This window comes from Notechis scutatus, chromosome 2 (assembly GCF_049901735.1).
Source record: "Notechis scutatus isolate UNSWTSFEM ecotype Mainland chromosome 2, rNotScu1.2, whole genome shotgun sequence".
Taxonomy (NCBI): domain Eukaryota; kingdom Metazoa; phylum Chordata; class Lepidosauria; order Squamata; family Elapidae; genus Notechis; species Notechis scutatus.
This window is the reverse complement of record NC_142010.1, coordinates 158416710-158439651: the sequence shown is the minus strand read 5'-3', so window position 1 is coordinate 158439651 and position 22942 is coordinate 158416710. Positions and strand designations below refer to the sequence as shown.

The 22942-nt window shown below is 43.0% G+C and overlaps 1 protein-coding gene across 1 annotated transcript; it reads right to left on the bottom strand.

The window, feature by feature from the left end:
• Positions 1-451: 451 nt before the first annotated feature.
• On the bottom strand, positions 452-19451 carry ECSIT (ECSIT signaling integrator). The gene is made up of 8 exons (XM_026679618.2): positions 19315-19451; positions 12588-12770; positions 12022-12442; positions 5785-6008; positions 4837-4894; positions 3102-3244; positions 1926-2031; positions 452-860 (listed from the first exon to the last, which is right to left on the bottom strand). The coding sequence occupies exons 2-8, from the start codon at positions 12690-12692 to the stop codon at positions 643-645; spliced, it is 1275 nt and encodes a 424-aa protein (XP_026535403.1). The 5' UTR covers positions 12693-12770; positions 19315-19451; the 3' UTR covers positions 452-642.
• Positions 19452-22942: the final 3491 nt, after the last annotated feature.

The window sequence follows — 22942 nt, the reverse complement described above, 5'->3', positions numbered from 1 at the left end:
CGTTTGGAGTGCCGCCGTCACGTTTGGAGCTGCCGCTTCCGTGTTTGGAGTGGCGGTGGTGCTTCAAACAGCGGTAGTGCTCCAAACGCGAAGCGGCAGCTTCAAACGGCGGCGGCGGCTCCAAACGGCAGAGGCAGCTCCAAACGGCAGAGGCAGCTCCAAACGGCGGCAGCAGCTCCAACGGCACTCCAAACGGCAGTGGAATGGGCAGAAGGGAAAGCAACAGAGGCAGGTGCCAAAGGTCTTGGGTCTGCAGCAAAGGTGTTTGGTGGGAGTAGGGAGCTCTCTGCGCTTCGCCATGATCGCCCCTTAGGAGCAGCTGGTGGCGAGGCTGCCCGCGGGGGGCTCTAGATGAGGATGAAAGGGGGAAATTAAGTTACCCCCGAAAAGACGGCCTAGCCGTTTTTCGGCTCAAAAAATAAGGCCCGGCCTTATTATGTGAGAAACACGGTATATATAGTTGGAGGTTTTATGTCAGATCTTATTTTACAAAGCCTCAATCTTCCTCCATCTGCAAAATCAGAAACATATTATATTAAATCTACATTTTAACCTGATTTACAATTCGGGAATTTATTGGCTCAAATGCCCTTAAAACCCTCATATAACATGACTGAAACCTAAAGCATGACCAGTGAAGTTTCAAACTTCTTGTTTGAAGAATTTGGCCTGTGTTCTTGCATTATCGTTCTCTGTTTCTTCGTTGCACTGCAGCTCCCGAGGTCTGTGCATGAGACGGAATATGACAGCTATATCACGCAAAATAGGATTTGTTTCCTGAAGACCCACAATCCATTTGGCCAAGATAGCCTTGTTTTCTGCCCCAACCATACACATGGCAAACACGGGGCCCTCCTTAACTGTAGAGGAAGCACAAAATACAGTGTCAGCATTCTAAGGCAGCTCAAAAAAAGATTACAAAGAATTACAGGTGTGAAATATTCAATTTGAGCATCAGACAGACAAATGCAAACAACTCAAGGCCAATTCATCATCCACTGTCAAATCCCAGAATACAGCTTACATTACTTGCATGCAGTTGCTTTACAACCAGGGATGGGATCCGACTGGTATAACTACCGGTTCTGTTGCTCTGCGTCGCGCGCGCATGCGCGAGTACAATTTACGGCAAGTGCGCGGCAGTTGGAAAAGCCCTTTTTTTCTGCTTTTTCAACCGCAGCTGTGTCGCGCAAAGCAGCTGCAGTTGAAAAAGCAGGAAATAAAGGTCAGGTAAGAGCCCGGGCGGGTGGGTGTGCCAAAACAGCAGCAGACACAAACCGGTTCTATGCCTGCTGCTCTTCAGAACTACTGGTTCTACAGAGGTGGACAGAACCGGTAGAATCACCCCTGCTTACAACCATTTGTTTAATGACTGTTTGAAGTTACAATGGCACTTTAAACAAGTGGTCATTACACTTATGACTATAACAGAATCCTTATAGTGAAATAATCAGAATTTGGGAACTTGGAAACTGGCATGTATTTATGACAGTTGCAGTATCCTGGGGTCAAACAATTGGCATTTGTGACCTTCCCAGCCACCTTCTGACAAGCAAAGTCAATGAAGGAAGCTAGATTTCTTAATGACTGCATGATTCACTTAACAAAATTGTCATAAAATTGGGCCTTGCTTAGCAATGAAAATTCTAATACCAATTTGGGTTGTAAATCGAAGACTACCTGTATATACATGTGACTTTACACAGATCCCACATTCCACATCCTGGAAGTTTACATTTTTATAAGACAAGCAGGCAGGGGTCTTTCTACCAAATGGTCATGTAAGAAGCTGTTAGTTTAAACTCCTTTCACTTGATTCTCCTTTCCTAGTTTTTACTTTGGGAAGGATTTCATCCTGCTTGCTAGGGATGATCGAGACTGTATTTTTGCATTCAAAACACAAAACCCACATATATGATGACTACCTTTATCTGTGTAAAACTCATAATCATCCAGAACATCCCGTTCCAGATCAATATCCAGATGCATGGGGTAGTAGAAATTCCTTTCTGGGTCAATCACTTCCACCATCTGTGAACAGAAGCAAGGAAGTACTAATTATTTTTTCAATAGCAAATTTTCAGACCAGAACCCTACTATTTTTGGTTAGGAAAAGCAAACAGGAACATCCAATCACTTATTCAGGTTCCTGTGTTCATCTCCATTAGAGCTACATGCTTTAGAGGATATGGCAGATCTACCTCTATGAAGTATTTTATTCTGACTATCTCAAATTTTCAGCAAGGTTTTAGAGATACTCAAAGGACAGTAATATTATTGGTCTCAACTATTTCTGACTTATAGTAGTGCTCAGGGTGTTCTTCCAGAGCCTGCTTACCCCTTCAGATGTCCTCTGAAGTATAAAAATGCCATTTCCCCCATATAAACAATTAATAGCTCCATGTGGTTTTTTTCTATCATCAGGAAGCTTTTCCATACTAAGCTAAATCTATGAAATGATTTTTCATATAGCTGGGTGCCCTCTTTATTACCCAGTTAGGATTTTGGGATCCCCAGTTTCATTTCTTTTGGCTTCTACATACTTGCACCTAAACATGTCCAATAGGTATTTTGTTTAATGTGCTTGATTTTGAATTATTTAAACAAAAACAAATTGTCATCATTTTGTTGCCCCCCTCACTTTGAAATAACTGATCAGAAGTAAATGGAAGTGCTTTGTTGGAGCTTTAACGTGCTCTTGAACAAAATTTAGTCTTTGTCTTCCAAAATAACCAATAATTACTCTTCTCTCTCAACTAAGACCTTAACACTAAAAATAAACAAGCCATTCAGATATCAAATTCCTTTGTAGGTATCCTGTTTAATTACACTATTGCCATTTCTAAAATGTCTAGGCTACACAAACCCTATCAGGTAGGGATAAATTTTCACATCCTGAATTGTTTCCCCCCTCTCCACATGACTAACTCCTTGCATGCTCAGTGTACAATCATAGTTCATCATTTTTTCATGTTTATTTTGCACTAACACATGCTCACACAACTCCATCTGGTGTGCTAGCAGAAAAATTACATGCATCCTTTCATGTCTAGCTCAATGTTACAAGCAGCCTTTAGAGAAGATACCAAATATTAATTTACATGTTCTTCTGAAAGCTCTGCTCTGAGCACATAGTAATAAACACACTTGGACTTGAGCCATAAGCGAAAGGGGCCTTCAAGGAAAATGGGCTTTTCAGTGTTATGAGAAGCAAGCAGTGACTGCTGATCAGGGCTTTGGATTCCTGAAAGGCAGAGAAGAGACACAAAAAGAGCCGGTTATAAAACAAAGGTTAATCACCACCATTATTCCAAAATATTAAAAAAGCATGTCAACTCTAGCTCTTTAGTAAATTAAAAAAAGAGATGTGTAGTATTTTGTTTCATCAAAACAAGAATTCTGAGCATTATCAGCTATGTCCAAGAAGAGTTTAGAAACCAAGTTTCAAGAAATCCAGACTGAGATTTCTGGATAATGTCCACAAGTATTTCAAATCTTAGATCCTGCTATCCATTCATGTTGACTCATTATCAACTCTGAAGCTGTTGTGAAGAAATTTTATGAGTCAGCATTTCACTTCATTGCCACAGCATTTCTGTCACTATATGATTCTCCTGTGATTGTATTTCTAGCCCTAGAACAGGAGTGCTAAGCTGGATTTCTTTCAGGGCCGGATCAGCATTGTAGTTCCCCTCTGCGGGCCAGCGGGGAGGGGGCGGAAAGTGTGGGGGCGAGACAGGATGGACATCTCCTGCAGCACCCTGCTGGCCAAAATGGGGCACAGGGGGACCACATGTGGCCAAAACATTTTTGGCCAGCAGAATGCTGCTGGAGGCCAAGGAGGCCGAAACGGGCCGGGGGGGCTGTGGCCGGCAAAGGCACTATGGGCTGGTCGTTTGATATTTCCAGGCCGGCCCCGCAGGCCAGATTTAAGCACCCCACGGGCTGGATGCGGCCCATGGGCCTTGAGCTTGACACCTCTATCGTAGAAGAAATGAAATAGCTAGAATACAGAGAATTAAATGCTAGCTATGAGAAAAATAAGTAGCACACAGAAAAAAAAATCATGCAAAGGAAATTCCTTGTTCTTTCCTCTCTGAACTGGAAATGTTAAATTTCCAGTTTCAGCATTTGTGTTTCTGAGCTGAAGAATGAGGATTACACAATATTCCCCAACTGATACACAAATATCCATGCTTCCCACGTCTATTCAAGTCAAGCAATGCCTTGTTGCATTTCTACCTGTAATTTTTATTTCTGGTCCTGCTGTATGCATTATAGAAATAATAATTATGCAACCAATGGCTGTTGCAGATATATATATATTGAGTCACACATTTTGGTGGAGTTCTCTCTGTCTCCAATGGCAGAGTGAGAAGGTAAGCAAGAAGGAAGAAACCAGACTGGCCCACTTCCTATATGCACTTGACAGAAGGAAATCAGTTAATTTGCAACAAGAGGAAAACCTGTGCAGGAGAAAATCTGGTCTTGGAGATTTACAATCATTCAAATAAAGGGGTATTTTCTTACCATTTTTGCCATCATCAGGCTTCTATCTTATCCCTTTATTCTGCCCTTCACAATTTCATTTATGGTGAAGAAAACTGAACCTGCAATTAAATAGCATTGCCCCTTTGTTGCCTTTGAGCCTTCTCTGAGCAGCTGGTAAGAATTTTTTCTTTTCCTTTCATTTTGAACATAAGCTCCCTTGTCTTACTTGCAGCTACAGTGGCACCTACTGACATTATGATGGAAATCCCAATTTTGTTGCATATTCATTTGGTCCTCAAATCTGGGATTATCCAGTCAGTATAAAAAAATGACAGAGTTCAGTACCTACGATATGTGGATGATTGATTTCTTTTCCAGAATCCAGGACTTCCGAGTGGGAGATCTGCAAAATGTTAGGATAGTTTAAATTCATTGGCGACCCGAAAGTTATTAAAGTAGCAACATAATACATTACAGGAAGCCATTGAGGGACAGAAGGGTGAGAATGAAACAGGAAGATTAGGAGATGAAATAGAGGTAGTACTCAATTTACAATGGTTCATTTAGTGACCATTCACTAAGTTACAATAGCACTGAAAAAAGTGACCACCGTTTTTCCTTATGAACGTTGTAGCATCCCATGGTCATGTGAATAAAATGTGGATGCTTGGCAACTGATTCGTATTTATGACGGTTGCAGTGTCCCAGAGTCATGTGATTCCCTTTTGCGACCTTCTGACAAGCAAAGTCAATGGGAAAACCATTCACTCAGCAACCATGTTACTAATTTAACAACTGCAGTGAATGTGGCAAGAAAATTCGTAAAATGGGGCAAAACTCACTTAACAAATTTCACTGAACAACATAAATTTTGGGCTCAATTGTAAGTTGAGGACTATCTGTATTAGTAGAGGAATAGATGGGTAAGGAAAGGAAGTATTTTTCTTTTACATGCTTCCAGAATATTTTCAGATTTAGCTTTCATTTACTTGAGAACTCCAAACTTTTGTTTTCTCTTAAAAAGTTAAGATGTTCATAATTAAGCTTTCTCAGATTTCAGGAATATATCTATACATTCCACACAAAGCCAGTGGCCACATACTCTGTAAAAGGCCAAAACTTCAAGATTTTGAGTTTTTCTATTAAAGAATTTGAATGTTTGACACATGATAAAGGAAAGTTACTACATCCAAAAGAAACATCAGCACTTTAAATTAGAGAAGAAACTAATCATTTCAATCTGCACAGTAGATTATCTCCTATACTAGTAAAGCCACAAATTTCTCAATTTACCTGATATACTGTAACCTTGGCATTCAAGTCAGCTGCAATCCTCTGCAAGCTCAACTTTGCAAGTTCAATAGGATCTTCTGGCAGAGGAGTTGGGACTGGATAAGGATTGATATGCTTAAATTTAGGGAACCAGTACATGATCCTCTGGTATTTTTTTATAGGGTAGCTTCTATTACCAAAGATCTCGAGCAGCAAAAACCTGGTTTCCTGATTTGGCATGACACCTTTACGAGAAGAGAAAGGACAAACTTATCAGGAATGGGAAGAAACTTTTTATTTACCCATTACACTGGTCTACAAGGAGAAAGCCTCAGAAATAAAAATAGCTTAATTTTACCAGAATTGGGTCACTAATAAAGGAAAATTAAGTCCTGAGTATTAATTGGCTCCAGTTTCCAAGATACAGCTTCAGGTCAAAATTGCATCAAAATAATTCAAAGTTACAAGGGGGATGTGCAATTATGCTCCATAACTTTTCTGCAAAATGTGATGTAGCAATGAAAATGGTGCCACAACCTATAATTATAAATTTATCTTTTTACTGATACTAATAACAACTTTCCATTCATTTATTAGTTTTTCATGTAACATTTTCATGCTTTTTGTATGAAAAACTGACTAGCTCTAATACCTGATTCAAGAACAAGGTTCCATCTTTATCTGGTATCTAAATTGTGCTTTTTGGCTTTTTTTCTTGTGAACTGCAGTAGGATCATCCCTGGGGAGATTCCAGCAGTAATCGGCAAGCATGGACGGACTCCATTTCCCTTGGTATCTCTTCTCCAAGTCTGTGCTATCCTGGTGAAATGGGCGTTGGTTCTTACCTGACACGCCATTTCTCTTGGAGCTGCGAGGATCATCCAGAGAGTGGGTGGTGCTTCAGTCTCTGCTGTTGTAGGCTGAGCTAATTCTTGAGGAATGCTCCTCCTTCCGTCACGTGACTCCATTAGAGCGTTCCCCAGTTTATGCGAAGACGAGAGGAAACAGGAATTCGTGCTCTCATCTGACTAGACTTAAAGGTTCATTGGCCGAAACAAGACCCCACCAGACGGTGAAAGATAAGGAGGGCTGGATGATCCTCGCAGCTCAAAGAGAAATGGCGTGTCAGGTAAGAACCAACGCCCATTCTCCTTAGAGCTGCTCAGATCATCCAGAGAGTGGGACATACCAAAGCTGGGCCTGTCCTACGGGAGGGGCGCCGTCTGGTCTGTAGTCCCCTCGGGTTCCCTGAGAACCCTCTGAAGAACCCTTCTACCGAAAGAAGCCTCAGCTGAGGCATACCTCTCAATCCTGTAATGCCTAATAAAGGGTGACGGGGAGGCTCACGTCGCTGCCAGGCAAATGTCGATTATTGGAGCCTGGGTAGCCCAGGCAGCTGACGTAGCCGCACTCCTAGTGGAGTGAGCCGTGATACCCCTGGGCACCTGGAGAGCCTGAGCCTGATATGCTTTGGCAATGGCCGCCCTTATCCAACAACCTATACTGGTTGGAGGAACCTTGAGCCCCTGTGACTTTGGTTGGAAGGATACAAACAGGGCCTCGGACTTACAGAAGGTCTCAGTACGTTTAATGTAAATCCGCAAGGCACGTTTGACGTCCAGAGTGTGCCAAAGTCTCTCCCTTTCATGAGTTGGCCTGGGGCAAAAATTGGGGAGGATAAGTTCTTGAGCCCTGTGGAAGACCGAATTAATCTGGGGCAAGAAGGAAGGGTCAAGCCGGAGGACCACCCGGTCGGGGTGGAAGACGCAAAGGTCTTTCCTAACAGACAGTGCAGCGATCTCTGATATCCTACGGGCTGAAGTGATCGCTACCAGGAAAACTACCTTGTAGGATAGGAACTGAAGCGAAACCTCTCTTAAGGGTTCGAAGGGTGGCTTTGTGAGGGAGGTAAGGACCCTGTTGAGGTCCCAGGTTGGGTACCGGTGAAGGGCCGGAGGACGCAAATTTGTGGCCCCTTTCAGAAAGGCTCGAATACGGGGATGGTGAGAGAGGGAACTGCCTTCTCCACCGGAGATGACTGTAGACAAGGCAGCTACCTGACGTCTTAGCGTATTGGGGACAGCCCTTACTGAGACCCTCCTGGAGAAAGTCAAGCACTTGGGCAATGGAGGGGTAGTTGGGTCAATAAGAAGCTTGACACACCATTTACGAAAAATGGTCCAGGTGGCGTCGTAAATCCTTGTGGTTGAGGGTTGCCTGGCTGCTAAAATGGTATCAATGACTTTGCTAGAGAGGTTTTCCCTCTTCAAACGTTCCCGCTCAACCTCCAGACGGCTAGTTGAAGCCATTGGGGTTCGGGTGGAGAAGGGGACCTTGAGACAGGGAGATTCTGTCTGCTGGGATTCTCCAGGGAGGGGCTACTGATAGGCTGCGGAGGTCCATGCGAACCAAGGCGACGGGGCCAATAAGGTGCTACCAGAATCATTTCCGCCCTCTCTTGAAGGACCTTCTGAAGGACTAAGGGCACCAGCGCCAGGGGAGGGAAGGCATAAAAGGAGGCCCGTGGGCCACGGACATCGAAGAGCGTTGTGGTCCTCTGCCCCTGGGGATGGGAATCTTGAAATGAACCTTGGAAGGTGGGTATTGAGGGGAGGCAAACAGGTCTACCACTGGTGGCGAAAATGGATGTCGCCTCCTTGAATAGAGATGGGTGGAGCGCCACTCCGACTGGTCTATGGTGGCCCTGCTCAACCAGTCTGCTCGGGTGTTGGAGGTGCCTGAGATGTGGTCCGCCCTGAGAGAAAGGAGGTGAGACTCCACCCACCGACAGAGGCGCTCGGCCTCCCTCATTAGGCGGAATGATTGAGTGCCCCCTGCTTGTTGATGTGGGCTTTGGCCATGATGTTGTCGGTGAGGATGAGAAGCGTGGCGGCGCGTGCCTGGGGGAGGAAACTGCGGAGGGCCAGATGGACGGCGCGAAGCTCCAACCAGTTTATGTTGCACAGTTTCTCCGTCGCTGACCATCTGCCCTGTGCTGTAAGGGACTGTAGATGAGCGCCCCATCCGGACAGACTGGCGTCTGTGGTGACGGTGACTCTTGGGGGCTCCTTGAGGAGGCAGCCCTTGTTGATAGATGCCTTGCTCCACCAAAGGAGGGAGGTGAGCACCTTTGGTGAGACCCTGACCTTGCGCTTTGAGTTGCTTGATCCGGTTCTTTGGTACGGGAGCAGGAACCACTGGAGGGATCTGGAGTGGAAACGGGCCCAGGGAATAATGGAAAGACAAGATATCATTTTACCCAGTAACTGGGATAGTTCCAGAAGGGAAACCCTCTTAAGGCGTCTGATGCTTGTTACAGATTTTTGGATGCTGAGGATTCTCTCGGCAGATAGGAACACCTTTCCCTTCACAGTGTTGATTACCGTCCCCAGGTGAGTTATCCTGGTGGAGGGGATAATTGACTTTTCTTCCAATTGATGAGGAACCCGTGATCCTGGAGAGAGGATAGGGTAGTTTGGGTATCCCTCACTGCCTGTTCCCTGGAAGGGGAAAGGATGAGAATATCATCCAAGTAGCAGTGGAGGCGCACCGGGAGGGTTCTGAGGTGTGCAGCTAAAGCGACCAGGACCTTGGTGAAAGTTCTGGGTGCTGAGGCCAACCCGAATGGGAGAGCCACGTATTGAAAGTGGAGGTTATTGTAGCAGAAACGGAGAAATTTGTAATGAGAGGGTCGGATTGGGATGTGTAGATATGCCTCGGAGAGGTCAATGGTTGACAACCAGTCTCCCTGCCTAACGCCTAGTAGGATGGATTGCAACATGTTCATTTTGAATTTGCGGTATACGAGATGGCGGTTAAGCCGCTTTAAATCCAAAATCGCTCTCCATCCCCCGAGTGTTTGGGTACCACAAATAAGTGGGAATAAAATCCCTGTCCTCTTTGAGACGGAGGAACGGGTTGGATGGCCTGTATATCAAGTAGGTGCTGAATTGCTGAGTCCACGAGGCTGCGCTTGGTGTGGTTCTTGGAGAGGGGGCATGGCATGAAAAAATCGGGGGAGATTGAAATTGAGGGCAAGGCCAAACCTGATGGTGTCCCTAACCCAGGCGTTGGAGGTTGAGGAGTCCCACTGGTTGGCGAAGGTCTTGAGACGCCCGCCAATGGGAATCAAATCTGGTGGCTTATCTGGAGCGCCTGAACGGCCTGTTGCCCGAGCCCCGAAAGGGCCTTTTGAAGCTACCGCCCCTTCTGTGCCTGTCAGAGGAGTCGGTCCTGTCCTGAGGCTGTCCCGGGCCTTTGGTACCTGGGAGAGAAGGGGGTTTGGAAATAGGGGCGAAAGGGAGCTCTCCGAAAGGGCTGCAGGGATCTGGGCTCTGACTTGCGGGTGAGGGATGGAAGGAATTTTTTCTTGTTTCTTCCTTCGACTAAAAGGGGATCCAGAGATGGTCCAAACAATTTGTTTCCCATGAGGGGAGCGGAAGTCAATTTAACTTTGTTCTTGAGGTCTGCCTGCCAGTGTTTTAGCCAGAGCAGACGGCGGGCAGAGACATGGGAAGAAATGGCACGGGTGGAAAATTTGACCGAGTGATAGGTAGCGTCGGCCGAGAACTCGGCTGCGGCCGTAATCTTGGCTATGTCCTGATGGGCTCGGACATTGGAAGCTGGGACATGTTGCTTAAGCTGGCGAAGCCAGCGAATGGATGACCTGATGAAGAAGGAGGCGGCCGTGGCCGATCTGATTGCCCAAACGTCTGACTGGTGGGCACGGCGTAAGGCCAGCTCCGACCGTTTCTCCTCCGGTCTCAGGGCCTCTAAGGGGTCGCTGAGGGTGGAGGAAAAGGCCAGGCCCACGATGGGCTCATCAACCTCCGGAATACCCGGAGTATTTGGAAATCTATATGTCTGAAGGTAATTAGAGGAAGAAGAGGAAGCAGGTCCAAACGACCAAGGAACGCCACGGGCCCTAAGGCAAAAGCTGGGCCTAACCAGACTGCCTTCCCAGGCGGAACTGGGCGGAAGTGGTGAGAATTAAGCGCCAGCTAAGGCAGGCTGCGGAAGAAGCCAACAAAGGGAGGCAGAGAACTAGCCTCCAAAGAAAAACCAGGCAAATTTTACTGCTGAACGGAATCTGAGCAGGCCAGCTGGTCCTGCTGCCTGATTACGAGCGCACTGCAGCGATCGGGAAGATAAGGAAACAAAATGGCGCCCGGCCACGAAGCAGTGCTTAAAATGGCGTCCGCCTGCGATGTGGGCTTACAGGGCTCCAGCAGCGGCAAGAAAACAGCTCTCCAGGGGCAATCCAAGGTCCCCAGGGGGAAAACAAGCAAGGGAGAGTCCATCAACCTTCGGACAGAGGAAAAACGGCGTTCGGGTGTGGGGGGGAAATGGAGCGAATCGATGCGAGTAAATCAATCAAAGTCCTTTAGGCAGAACAACGGAAAAAACCGGCAGAAGGCAATGAGGAAGGGATGGGGGTGGGTAGCCTGGAAAGCTGGCTAGCCTTCCCCCTGGCCCCCCCTGGGGCTAGGGACTCCCAGGGGAATTTAGAATCCCAAAAACCAACTGCGCAGGGCTAAGAAAGTAAAATAAAGTAAATACAACCTGATAGGAAGAGAGTAACAAATCCAAATAATGTTAGTCTTGAAACGGCCAAGAGAAATGAAAAAACACTGCCTACTCTGCGCGAGGCTGAGCATAAACTGGGGAACGCTCTAATGGAGTCACGTGACGGAAGGAGGAGCGTTCCTCAAGAATTAGCTTAGCCTACAACAGCAGAGACTGAAGCACCACCCACTCTCTGGATGATCCGAGCAGCTCTAAGGAGAATCTCTCCCCAGGCTCATCACTCACTGCCCCACAGTTCAAAGGGAAATAGTCTACATGCAAGTGTAAGAAGTGAATTTTCAGTGACGTGTTTGCACCAAGTGCTTTATAGGACCTAAGCAAATTTTCCATGTGTATTGCATAGTCATCTGTCTTGCTGTTCCCAAAGTGAAGATAAATTTATACATTTCCATGTGGTACCATTTTCATTGTTCCACTGTACTTTGTCGAGGCATCATATTTCCAAAGCAAAAACCAGAAAAAAACTTCTCCAAGTGACTGGAAGGTTCTCCATTAACAGTTATTTTATCAGCAGTGTTAGTCAGCATTATATGCTAATATTATTCATGTAATACAAGGAATTTTTAGATTAAGAGCAAGTTTGTGGAGATGGAGGATCCCATGTTTTTTCATATTCATATCATAAAAAATGTCCCCACTTTGGGGGCCCTCTTGCTATTCCTATGCACTTACCAAAGTGCTCCATCTGTTCAAGTAGCACGACGGCACAATCCTGCTGCCTGGGATAGTATTTGAGCATTTTTTGAAAAACATTTTGAGGAATGAACACTTTCTTAGGGAAGACATCCAAGATTTTGTTGTACACATTAACATCCTTCTCCACTCCAAATTCTGGCATTTTCTTCAGAGCTGCATAGATGAATTCTACGTGACCCTTGCGGCGGATATCCCGCTTGCAGAAGATGTCCACGGCTTCCTGAAATGTAGCTTTAGTTTTTTCATGTACAGATGTTGTCTCGAAGATATCTTCAATTTTTACTAATGACTGGTTGGCAGATTCTTTGTCAGTTTTGTCATGCTTCTTTACAGCAAAGTTAGAAGTGCCAAGAACTCTGCTCACTTGGATAGTTCTCACAGGAACCAACCTGGAGTTCTAAGACAAGTAGACAAAGTTTATTGGAGAGATGTAAGAATTACAGACCAGAATATAGTTAAAAATATTACACATAAATGGACTCACATTTTTATGCAGTCTCAGAAATTAAGAGAAGTTTTTAGGATTTTTTTTTGTTTTGTACCTGGAAAGAAGAGCTTCTTTGTAATTGTAGAAGATCCTTTCTAAGAAAGGAGCCTCTTCTTGCAGAAAGCTCCCCAGCCACTAATAATGCCCTGAGGCACTTCATGATAGTCCATCTGTTTTCCAGAACAAAAAATTGTGATCTATCAAGTTCCTACTACAGTGCCTCCAGGAAATCAAAGACCTAAAAATATAAGAAGATGAAATTATGGTTTCATTCAATGTCACAATACTCTTTACACCCATAGAACCAGAACTAACAAAATAATTCATGGTAGCAGTATAAGGAGAGATTTAACCTGGAAATAAGGAGAAACTTTCTGACAGAACAATGAACCAATGGAACAGCTTGCCCTCGGAAGTTGTGGGAGCGCCATCACTTGAGACTTTCAAGAAGAGGTTAGACTGCCATTTGTCAGAAATGGTGTAGGGTCTCTCGCTTGGGTGGGGGGTTGGACTAGATGACCTACAAGGTCCCTTCCAACTCTGATTATCTGTTATCTGTTAGTGTACTTAGCTAGGTTGAGAATGCTGTGTTTCCATCCATTATTCCTTGTCTTATTAGATTTAAGATGAAACTTACTGAATAATGAAATACAATTTTATGTGATAAAATTGCAAATGTGACAGATAAAAGCATAAAGGTACAATGAATTTAGAAAAAATAAGAATGTTAGACTATAAAACAAGATATGAGAATATTTAAAGAAAAAGGAATTAAGATATAAATTGAAAATGGATTTAATAAGTATAAAGAAAATAAGAATATTGGTGAAAATTTATGGGAAAATGGAAATAATGATATGATATAGAATTGAATGTGAAAGATATATACTAAGGTCATGTTTGTATTGAAGTGTAAAAACCTGGAACCACATTGTTCACTGAAAGAGATGTTTTTAAAATGTAAAAATAAAAAATTTATTACAAAAAAAAAGAAAATAGCTTGACCCCGCCTCCTCTCTGTGGCAGCCCCTCTGTGGCAACCCCTGGGTATCCCCACTAAGATGAGGATACCCAGAATCATGAAACTCATCAACCTGTGCCTCACTAGCAACTTTCAATTTGATGGACAAATATACCAACAAGTCAGGATCACCCAAAGGGTCACCACTCTTAGGACTCATAGCAGAGACTGTAATGCAGCATCTAGAAATAATAGCACTCCAACACATACAACAAAGTATGGATCCAGTAAAAGTAGATGACAGGTTTGTCATAATAAAAAGGAACAACAAGACCATGAAACAATCAGCAACATTTTCAAAAGAATAAAATTTATGAGAAGAACAAAGCAAGAACATACTCCCCTTCCTGGATATCCTCATCAACAGAGGAAACACTAGCAAATTAGAAATGCAAGTCTATCGAAAAACAACCTACACCCGGGGTATAAAACTCAAGGCCAGCGGGCTGGGGCTGGCTCACATGAGGCTAGGATCTGACCCATGGGCCCACCCTAGAAACAGTGAATGACTGGCCTGCGTTGCCTCTGCCAGTGAAAACGGAGCTTGGGAGGGCTGCATGTGGCCTGCTCAGGCTCAATTTTTGGCCGTGATGGCCTCCTGCAGCCCTCTGCCAGCAAAAATGGAGCCCGGGGAGGCCGCAGATACACAGACTCCCTGAGCTCTGTTTTCACTAGCAGAGGCTGCAGGGGGCCGTCGCGTGATGAGTGATGTTGAGCTGACCACGCTCCCCCAGGTCAAACACAACCCTGATGTAGCGCTCAATGAAATCAAGTTTCACATCCCTTACCTACACCAACCAGCTAACTAACAAGTAGACCAGTGAAATGCTGTGGACATAGTATACTTTGATTTCAATAAGGCATTTGACAAAGTAGACCACAACCTGTGGAATAGACATCATCGTCACCAGATGGATTTGTAGCTGGCTAACTGTATTCAACAAGTAGTCCTTAATGGTACTACATCCACATGGAGGGAAGTAAGCAGTGGGGTACCACAATGCTCTGTCTTACACCCAATACTCTTCAATATCTTCATAAATGACTAAGATGAGGGAATAGAAGGGGAACTCATCAAATTTGAAGATGACACTAAACTGGCAGGAATAGCAAACACCCCAGAAGAAAAGCTCAGGATCCAAAAAGATCTTGACAGACTTGAACAATGGAGCCTATCCAACATAATGAAATTTAATATGGAGAAAAGCAAAGTTTTACATTTAGGCAGGATATATCAAAGGTATAAGTACACATTAGGTGAGACCTGGCTCAAAAACAGTAATTGAATTGTATAAACAGAGGCATAGAATCAAGATCATGTGAAGTATTAGTACCGCTTTATAAAACCCTAGTAAGCCCACATCTGGAAGAATGCAACCAATTCTGCTCACCATACTACAAAAAAGATGTTGAGACTTTGGAAAAAGTTCAGAGAAGAGCAATTAAGATGATCAAAGAGCTGGAGACTAACCCATATGAAGAACCGCTGCAGGTTTTGGGTTTGGCTAGTCTAAGGAAAAGAAGAATTAGGGGTGACATGATAGCAGTATTCCAGTGAGGGGCTGCCACAAAGAAGAGGGGGTCAAATTATTCTCCAAAGCACCAAAAGGCAGGACAAGAAACAATAATTGGAAACCAATCAAAGAAAGAAGCAACCTGGAATTAAGGAGAAACTTCCTAACAGTGAGGACAATTAACCAGTGGAACAGCTTGCCTTCAGAAATCATGAGCGCTCCATCACTGGATGTATTTAAGAAGAGACTGGACAGTCACTTGTCTGAAATGGTATAGTCTCCTGCTTGAGCAGGGGACTCAACTAGAAGACCTCCAAGGTCTCTGTTCTGTTCCATTCATTTTCTATTCTGATTCCGATTCCCATTCTTATTATTATTCCTTTCTAACCAAATGTTCCATTACCAAAGTAACAACGCAACCTCCCACAAAAGGAGTTATATAAGAACATTGTTCACAAAAGTAAAAATGTACTGCAGCACCCAGAACACCAGAAAAAGGAAACAGGCTGCCTATACAAATCCTCCAACAAAATAGATACTGGCATTTCCCATGCAACTTTATTCAAAACAGCCTGACCACTCAATTAACCAATTCACTTTTCATAGCTTGCTAACATAACACAAGTTAGGAAAAGGTTAACTCTACCATACAATATTTGAAACAACCAGCATATTACATACCGGGTGACTGAGTGGACTTGGTTTGGTGGTCATGTTATTGGCTGGGCATGGCCAACTCAATATCATTCACATCGAGGCATGTATCTCCTCGCCTGGCCTCTCATGACTGTGGGGATGCTGCAACAGTCGTAAGTGTGAAAAATGGTCATAAGTCATTTTTTCAGTGCCATTGTAACTTTGAATGGTCACTCCACACAAGCAAAGTACCAGCAAAGGAGGGTGGGGGGAAACTCCAGAGACGTTCCTGAGACAGGAAGTCTAGTCCTGCCAAGAATGTAATAAGGATTAACAGAGAGGCAGTTTCTGTAAGCAACACCAGAATGTTTCCTTCCTGCCTTCCTTACAGGATTAGGCCAGTAATTTCTTCTAACAACCGGTTCTCTGAACTGCTTAGAATGTTAACAACCGGTTCTAGCAAATAGGTGCGAACTGGTAGAATTCCACCCCTGATCCCGGGGGAGAGTGGGAGGATATTGGTTTTTTTTAATTTTCTATACTGTGTACTTACTTGCTTGTAAGCTGCCTAGAGCCTCTATCAGAGAGTAGGTAGTCATATAAATTTCCTAAATAAATAAATAAATATACCATGGCAACCACATAGCATCACTGTAATACACTGAACAACTAAAACCCTTCGAAATATCTTAAGTAAACCAAAAGATTCAGTAGGCTAGGGGGAAAAAACAGGAGTCATCTACAACATATATTGTAAGGATTATAACAGTTGCTATGTAGGGCAGATCCAAGACTTGCAGTGCTTATCCATAAATGCCAATTACCAGTCAGAAGACACAGTGAAAACTCTTAAATTTCATAATTTACATGGACAGGTTCAACCATAGTTTCATTAAAATGGACAATAAAAAAGCTAAGAAGGAAATGAAAAGACCAGAACACATCTCCAACAGCCAACGCACAAATCAACAGGTATTAACCCTGGGCCAATCAAACAGAAAACAATCAAGGAATTATCAAAGAGATAAGTATGATATCACCAAAACTGGCTAGTAAAGGCCACACTTATGCTGATGTACCAGTTGGGCAATTAAACATCTGCGAGCAAACAACCAAGCATGGACAACTAGGGATTTCACAGTTTGGGAAAAACTAGTTGTATTGAGGGGCTGAAAGGCAAGCACAACAATAACTCTGGAGATGCAGAACTTGCTAACAATTAAGATTCCTTATTAAAAGAAGGTATTAGGATGCTATTAACTTTCCATCATTCTTGTACATACACAATGCATATCCCTTCCACAGTTAAGAGATCAAGTACATTCTGTAGCTTTCCCTCAAACATTCTAAATTGCTTTGTCACAAAACTTTATTGTCCAAACATTATAACCAAGTGTGTGACATAAAAAGGTAACTCTAGTGTTGTAACAACTTATTCCTTCAACACAAAAATGTTTTCATAGACCAATCCTGAGGCCAAGCAAAACATATAAAACAATGAAAAGTAAGCAGTCAGAAATTGGCAGGAAAATTAACATGAAATAATGATAGATTATCTTATTTTTCCATGTTATGATCTTCATCCCCAACCTTAACAATGGAGAAGTGATGTTTAGAGAATGTAATTTGCTGCAGCATTTTGATTTGAAAAATATCGAAATTATACAAATCATGTGACTTGCATGGAAGCAAAAGTTAGACATTGAAAAAGCAGAATAAAATAGTTGGAAGGGACCTTGGAGGTCTTCTAGTCCAACTCCCTATTCAAGCAGGAAACCCTATACCATTCCAGATAAGTGGCTGTCCAGTCTCTTCTTAAAAGCCTCCAGTGATGAAACACCCACAACTTCCGAAGGCAAGCTGTTCCACTGGTTAATTGTTCTGTCAGAGAATTTCTTCTTTGTTCTAGATTGCTTCTCTCCTTGATTAGTTTCCATCCATTGTTTCTCACCTCCTAGTGCTTTGAAAAACAGGTTGAACCCACTCTTCTTTGTGTCAACCCCTCAAATATTGGAACATTGCTATCATGTCATCCCTAGTGGTTTTTTTCACAAGACTACACATACACAATTCCTGCAAGCATTCTTCATATATTTTAGCCTCCAGACCCCTAATCATCTTTGTTGCACTTTTCCAGACCTTTTCCAGAGTCTCAACATCCTTTTTATATTGTGGTGACCAAAACTGGATGCAGTATTCCAAGTGTGGTCTTACTAAGGCTTTATAAAGCAGTGCTAATACTTCACATGATCTTGATTCTGTCCCTCTATTAATGCAGCCTAGGATTTGTTTTTTTAGCTGTTGTCGCACACTGTTAACTCATAATTAAGTGATTGTCCACTAGGACTCCAAAATCCCTCTCAGGGATTTTGTTTTTGACCCAGGTTTCACCTAATGTGTACTTGTACATTTGGTTTTTTCGGACCAGGTGTAAAACTTTGCTTTTCTCCACATTAAATTTCATTTTGTTGGATAGGGCCCATTGTTCAAGCCTGTCAGGGTTTTTTGGGGTCCTGAGCTTGTCTTCTGAAGTTTGGCTGTTCCTACCAGTTTAGTGCCATCTGCAAATTTGATGAGTTCCCCTTCTATTCCCTTATCTAGATAGTTGATGAAGATATTGAAGAGTACTGGGCCTAAGACAGAGTCTTCTGATAGTCCACTGCTTACTTTCCTCCATGTGGATGTAGTTCCACTGAGGACTATATGTTGTGTGTGGTTTGTCAGCCAGTTACAAATCCATTTGGTGGTGGTCGTGTCTATCTCACATTTTTCTAGCTAACTAAGAAGAAGGTTGTGGTCTACCTACCCTAGCAGGATATACCTATCTACCTAGCACGATATGAGTAGTATTGACACTTTATTTTTTGTGTTGGAAAAGATCCTGAGAATACTATGAACAGCCAAGAAAACAAATACACTGATCATTGAACATATTGGCTCAGAGTTTTCTCACTTGATGAGAAACAAATGATCAAACTCAAACTGTCCTACGTTGGACGTGTTATGTGAAGACCTAGCTTTCTGGAAAAGGCTGCGATGCTAGGAAAGATTGAAGAAAAGGACGACTGGCAGCAATGTGGATAGGCTCAGTTACAGTGACATTGAGAGCACGTTGGAAGAACTGTAACACCAGGCTAGGGACAGATCATCGATAAGAAAATGTACTTATGTGGCCACTAAGTATCTAGTTTTTAGATTACACAAGTATAGTAATACATGATTATTCAGAATTCTAGCTAACTTCCTCACAGCTCTTTTAAATATTTATGCCCATTCCACTTATTTGTAGCTCACGCTCAGCACTCTGAATTCAGCCTGCACCTCCTTTAAAAAGCTAGGAAATATTATATACTAAAACCTAGAGCCAATGAGAAATAAATACGTATACATATTGATCACAGGGATATAATGATATATTAAATGTTAACTGCATTGTCAACCTAATTCATATTTAAATGGAATAATGCACATGGACAGTCACGATTACTATCAGACTTTCTCCCAGCTCTGGCACATTCCTCTGTCCTACTCCCGCAGGTCCTTCCTGTTCAACAGCAGCCCAACTCATTTCCCCGAGGGGCGCCCGCAAGCTGGCCCCTTATATTTCTGACCTTCCGTTGTCTGCACCGCCATCCTGGGATTGCTCCGCGTGACGTCTTCTCCACCAATTGCTCAGATTGTTGTCTAAAGTCCCGTCTCCTCTCATATTCGATTGGAGTTCCGCGAGAGCCACCGCGCATGGGAGGCTTCCTGCGCGCAGTCTTGCTCCACCCTACTAACGTTAAGAGTGTTGGACTTCAACTCCCAGAATTCCATAGTCAGCGGTATCGTTAATGGATAGAGCGGATCCCAGGGGTTCTTTCGATTGGGATTGTCTCTTTCATTTCTTGGCTGAGGTTCTACAACTGGAAGCTGGAAGTTCGTTGCCTCTTGGAGATGACAATTTTCACTTGCCTAGGTTTTTTTTTAAACCACTCCAGTAAAATGGTTTTTGCGAGGAAATCCTGCGTATATCCGACTACACTACTGTCAACTAAATTCCAGGCAGTTACGCTGCCGGCCACACCACCTTCATTTGCACACATACTGCAAATGTGTTATCATCTCACTTTTGTTCTTTCCTCGATTTCAGACAAGAGTTTTTTGGGGAGGGGGTTGAGTACATCTGACCAATAAACTGGTAGTTGGTAAATCAGTACTTGAAGAGCTGTCACAAGAAGGAGGGATTGACATTCTCCTAAGTATCAAAGGGCAGGACAAGAAATAATGAGTGGAAACTTGTTAAAGAGAAATCCAACCTAAAAGTAAGAGATTTTCTGGCAGTGAGAACAATATTTGCCTCCTGGAGTCGTGGGTGCTCCATCACTGGATGTTTTCAAGAATAGAGTGGACAATCATTTGGCTGGGATGGTAAGGTCTTCTACCTTGAGCAGAGAGTTGGACTGGAAGTTCCCAAAGTCCCTTCCAGCCCTATGATTCTTTGTTCTATGTTCTTTGTAACTGTGGCTGTTCATGTGGTGATCAGAGGGACAAACGCTTGTCATCATGACTTGCTTTTTAGGTCTGTAACTTCTTCCAATGATGTTCCAGCTGCTTCTTTGATCCTGACCATCCACTTTTTCTGCTGTTCTCCCATTCTTCTCTCAATTAGCTCGTATCATCAGCTTGCATCACACAGTTCAAAATGCACTGTGCAAGTTTCTGTTGGCTGATCATAGCCTTAGGGAAACAGCCATTATCTGTTCCTCAATTGGTTTATTGTTGTTTTCTCTTGCAGTTTGTACTCTTCTGGCATGTCCAGATAGTTAGTTTAAGATGTGGTCCACCAGTCCATGAGGCAGCATGCAGAATGTCAGTATGAATTTCATTTCTCTACCTGATCACTCATGAGATGCATAAGCAACCTCAATTGTGTATCCCTTTCACAGTTGCTTCACTGGCTTTCCTGTTCTGTGCATCTGCCTGGCAGGGGCTGGTAGCCAGGAGGGTAACAGGCTGGGTGGTATAGCTAGAAAACTTATTATGCCAAGCACTTGTTGCTCACCAGTGGTGGGATTCATTTTTTTTTCCTCCCAGTTCTGTGGGCGTGGCTTGGTGGGCGTGGCAGGGTAAGGATACTGTAAAATCTCCAGTCAGAGGTGGTAATTGCCGGTTCTCCAAACTACTCAAAATTTCCGCTACTGGTTCTCCAGAACTGCTCAGAACCCGCTGAATACCACCTCTGTTGCTCACCTACTTGTTTGTGAAGGGGTTTCAGGTCAGATATTCAGTGAAGTCTTTTTGCTGATGAAATCATATGCTAATAAATCGCTGTGCCCTGCTGAGTAAGTGCCTGGCCAGATACTTTTGCTCCAGCACCAGTTTGGCAGTGCTCTGTCTGAACGACACAGTTGGGTCTGGCAGGAAGAATACTAGGCATGGCACTGATAAAAGTTTGGTGAACTGATGGGTAAGTTATGAAAGGCAGACACATAACTAGGATGGCAGAGTGAGGAATATGAATTTTCTCTTGTCTTCATTTCTTTGTCTTAAAACAGACAATTAAGCAACCTTGCTCCTTCCTGTCTTCTCTCTTTGCAGAAGGAGGGGTTCATGGGGCAGTGGGGGTGCTGCCTCAGACAAAGACTTAAAATTGCTTTTACTTTTATCTGTGGAAGGAGGGGGGTTGCAGGGGGTGGGGGTGCTGCCTTGAGCTGCTCTGCAATAGGAAGGGGGTGTGTCAGGGATATACACCCTAGCAGAACGTGCAACGGCAGTCTAGCAGGCAGGCAGATATGCGAGACAAAACGTTGTAGTAGCTTACACTCAGTAAGACAGATACACTGTGCAAGTTAAATAGTTTTTATTCCAGCAAGAGTTATAGCATAGTCAAATAGTCCATATGTCATACACTAAGTTCAGTCAGTCCGGGGGTTATTCAGTTTGCAAAGTCCAGTGTTGAAAAAGAGTTCATTAAACTTACAATCAAACAGTCCAGTGATATATCTGTTTTGCAGTCAGAGATATGAAGAAAAATCAAACCCCTTTTCTTCTCTCAGCAAACACGCAGTTATCACCATCAATCCATTGTCAGCATTCCAGTAAAAGCCAGGGAACAGTGAGCTCTCTTGCTCCCTCTTATGGTGATTTTACAACCGCACCCGAAAACTTGGTTTACAGTTTAAAGTGATACATACACTTAAACTCACTAACATAGTTTATATATTATTCTACCCAAACTAAGTTAGGTAACCAATGTTATCCCTAACATTCTCCCCTTTTGGGTAATATAATATATATATATCTATTTACAATTTCAACCCATAGTTTTCACAGTTTTCCTTGTGCTTTACTGCACCTTGGGCTTTTGTAAATCCATCTGCAAAATTTTCTTCAGTCATGCAATAGACCAATCTTATCAAACCATTGTTTACAGATTGTCTAACATTCAAATATCTAAGGTCAGTGTGCTTAGATCTAGTCTTTACAGCAATATCTGTAGCCAACCTTATGGCTGCTTGATTGTCCTCATACACTACAATGGCATCCTTAACAGTTATTCCCATATCTAACAACAACTGTTTATACAGAATTAAATCAGTACATAATAAAGATAAACATGAAAATTCTGCTTCCATTGTGGACATACTTATATGTTGCTGTCTAATTGACCTCCAACCAATCAGTGTTTTACCTAATAGTATAGCCATGCCTGAAGTTGATTTTCTAGTTTTTATATCTGTTGCAAAACTTGCATCAGCATATGCACTTAAAATCAAATCATCTTTTGGCTCTAAATACAATGCATAGTGCATTGTCCTTTTAATACCTTAATATACGGCTTTAGCGCTTGCCAGTGACGTTCATTTCGTTCAGCATTAAATCTCGCCAGTTGATTAACGCCATAAGCAATATCTGGCCTTGACCAATTACTTATATATGATAAACTACCTATTAATGACTGATAAATAGTCTTATCAAATTTTGAACTTTGAGCATCAGTGCGACAAAATTCCTGACTCATTGGAGTTTTTGCCGGTTTACAAAGTTCCATTTTATACATTTTTAGCAATTGGTATATTTTATCTTCTTGTGATATCTTAAATCCACTATTGGTTTTATTTATTGTCAATCCTAAATACTGTCTTATTTCTCCTAAATGCTTTAATTTTATCCTCTTACTTAATAATGATATTATCTCAGTAGCTTCATTATTAGTCTTCGTTATTAAAGCAATATCATCTGTAAACAACAATAATA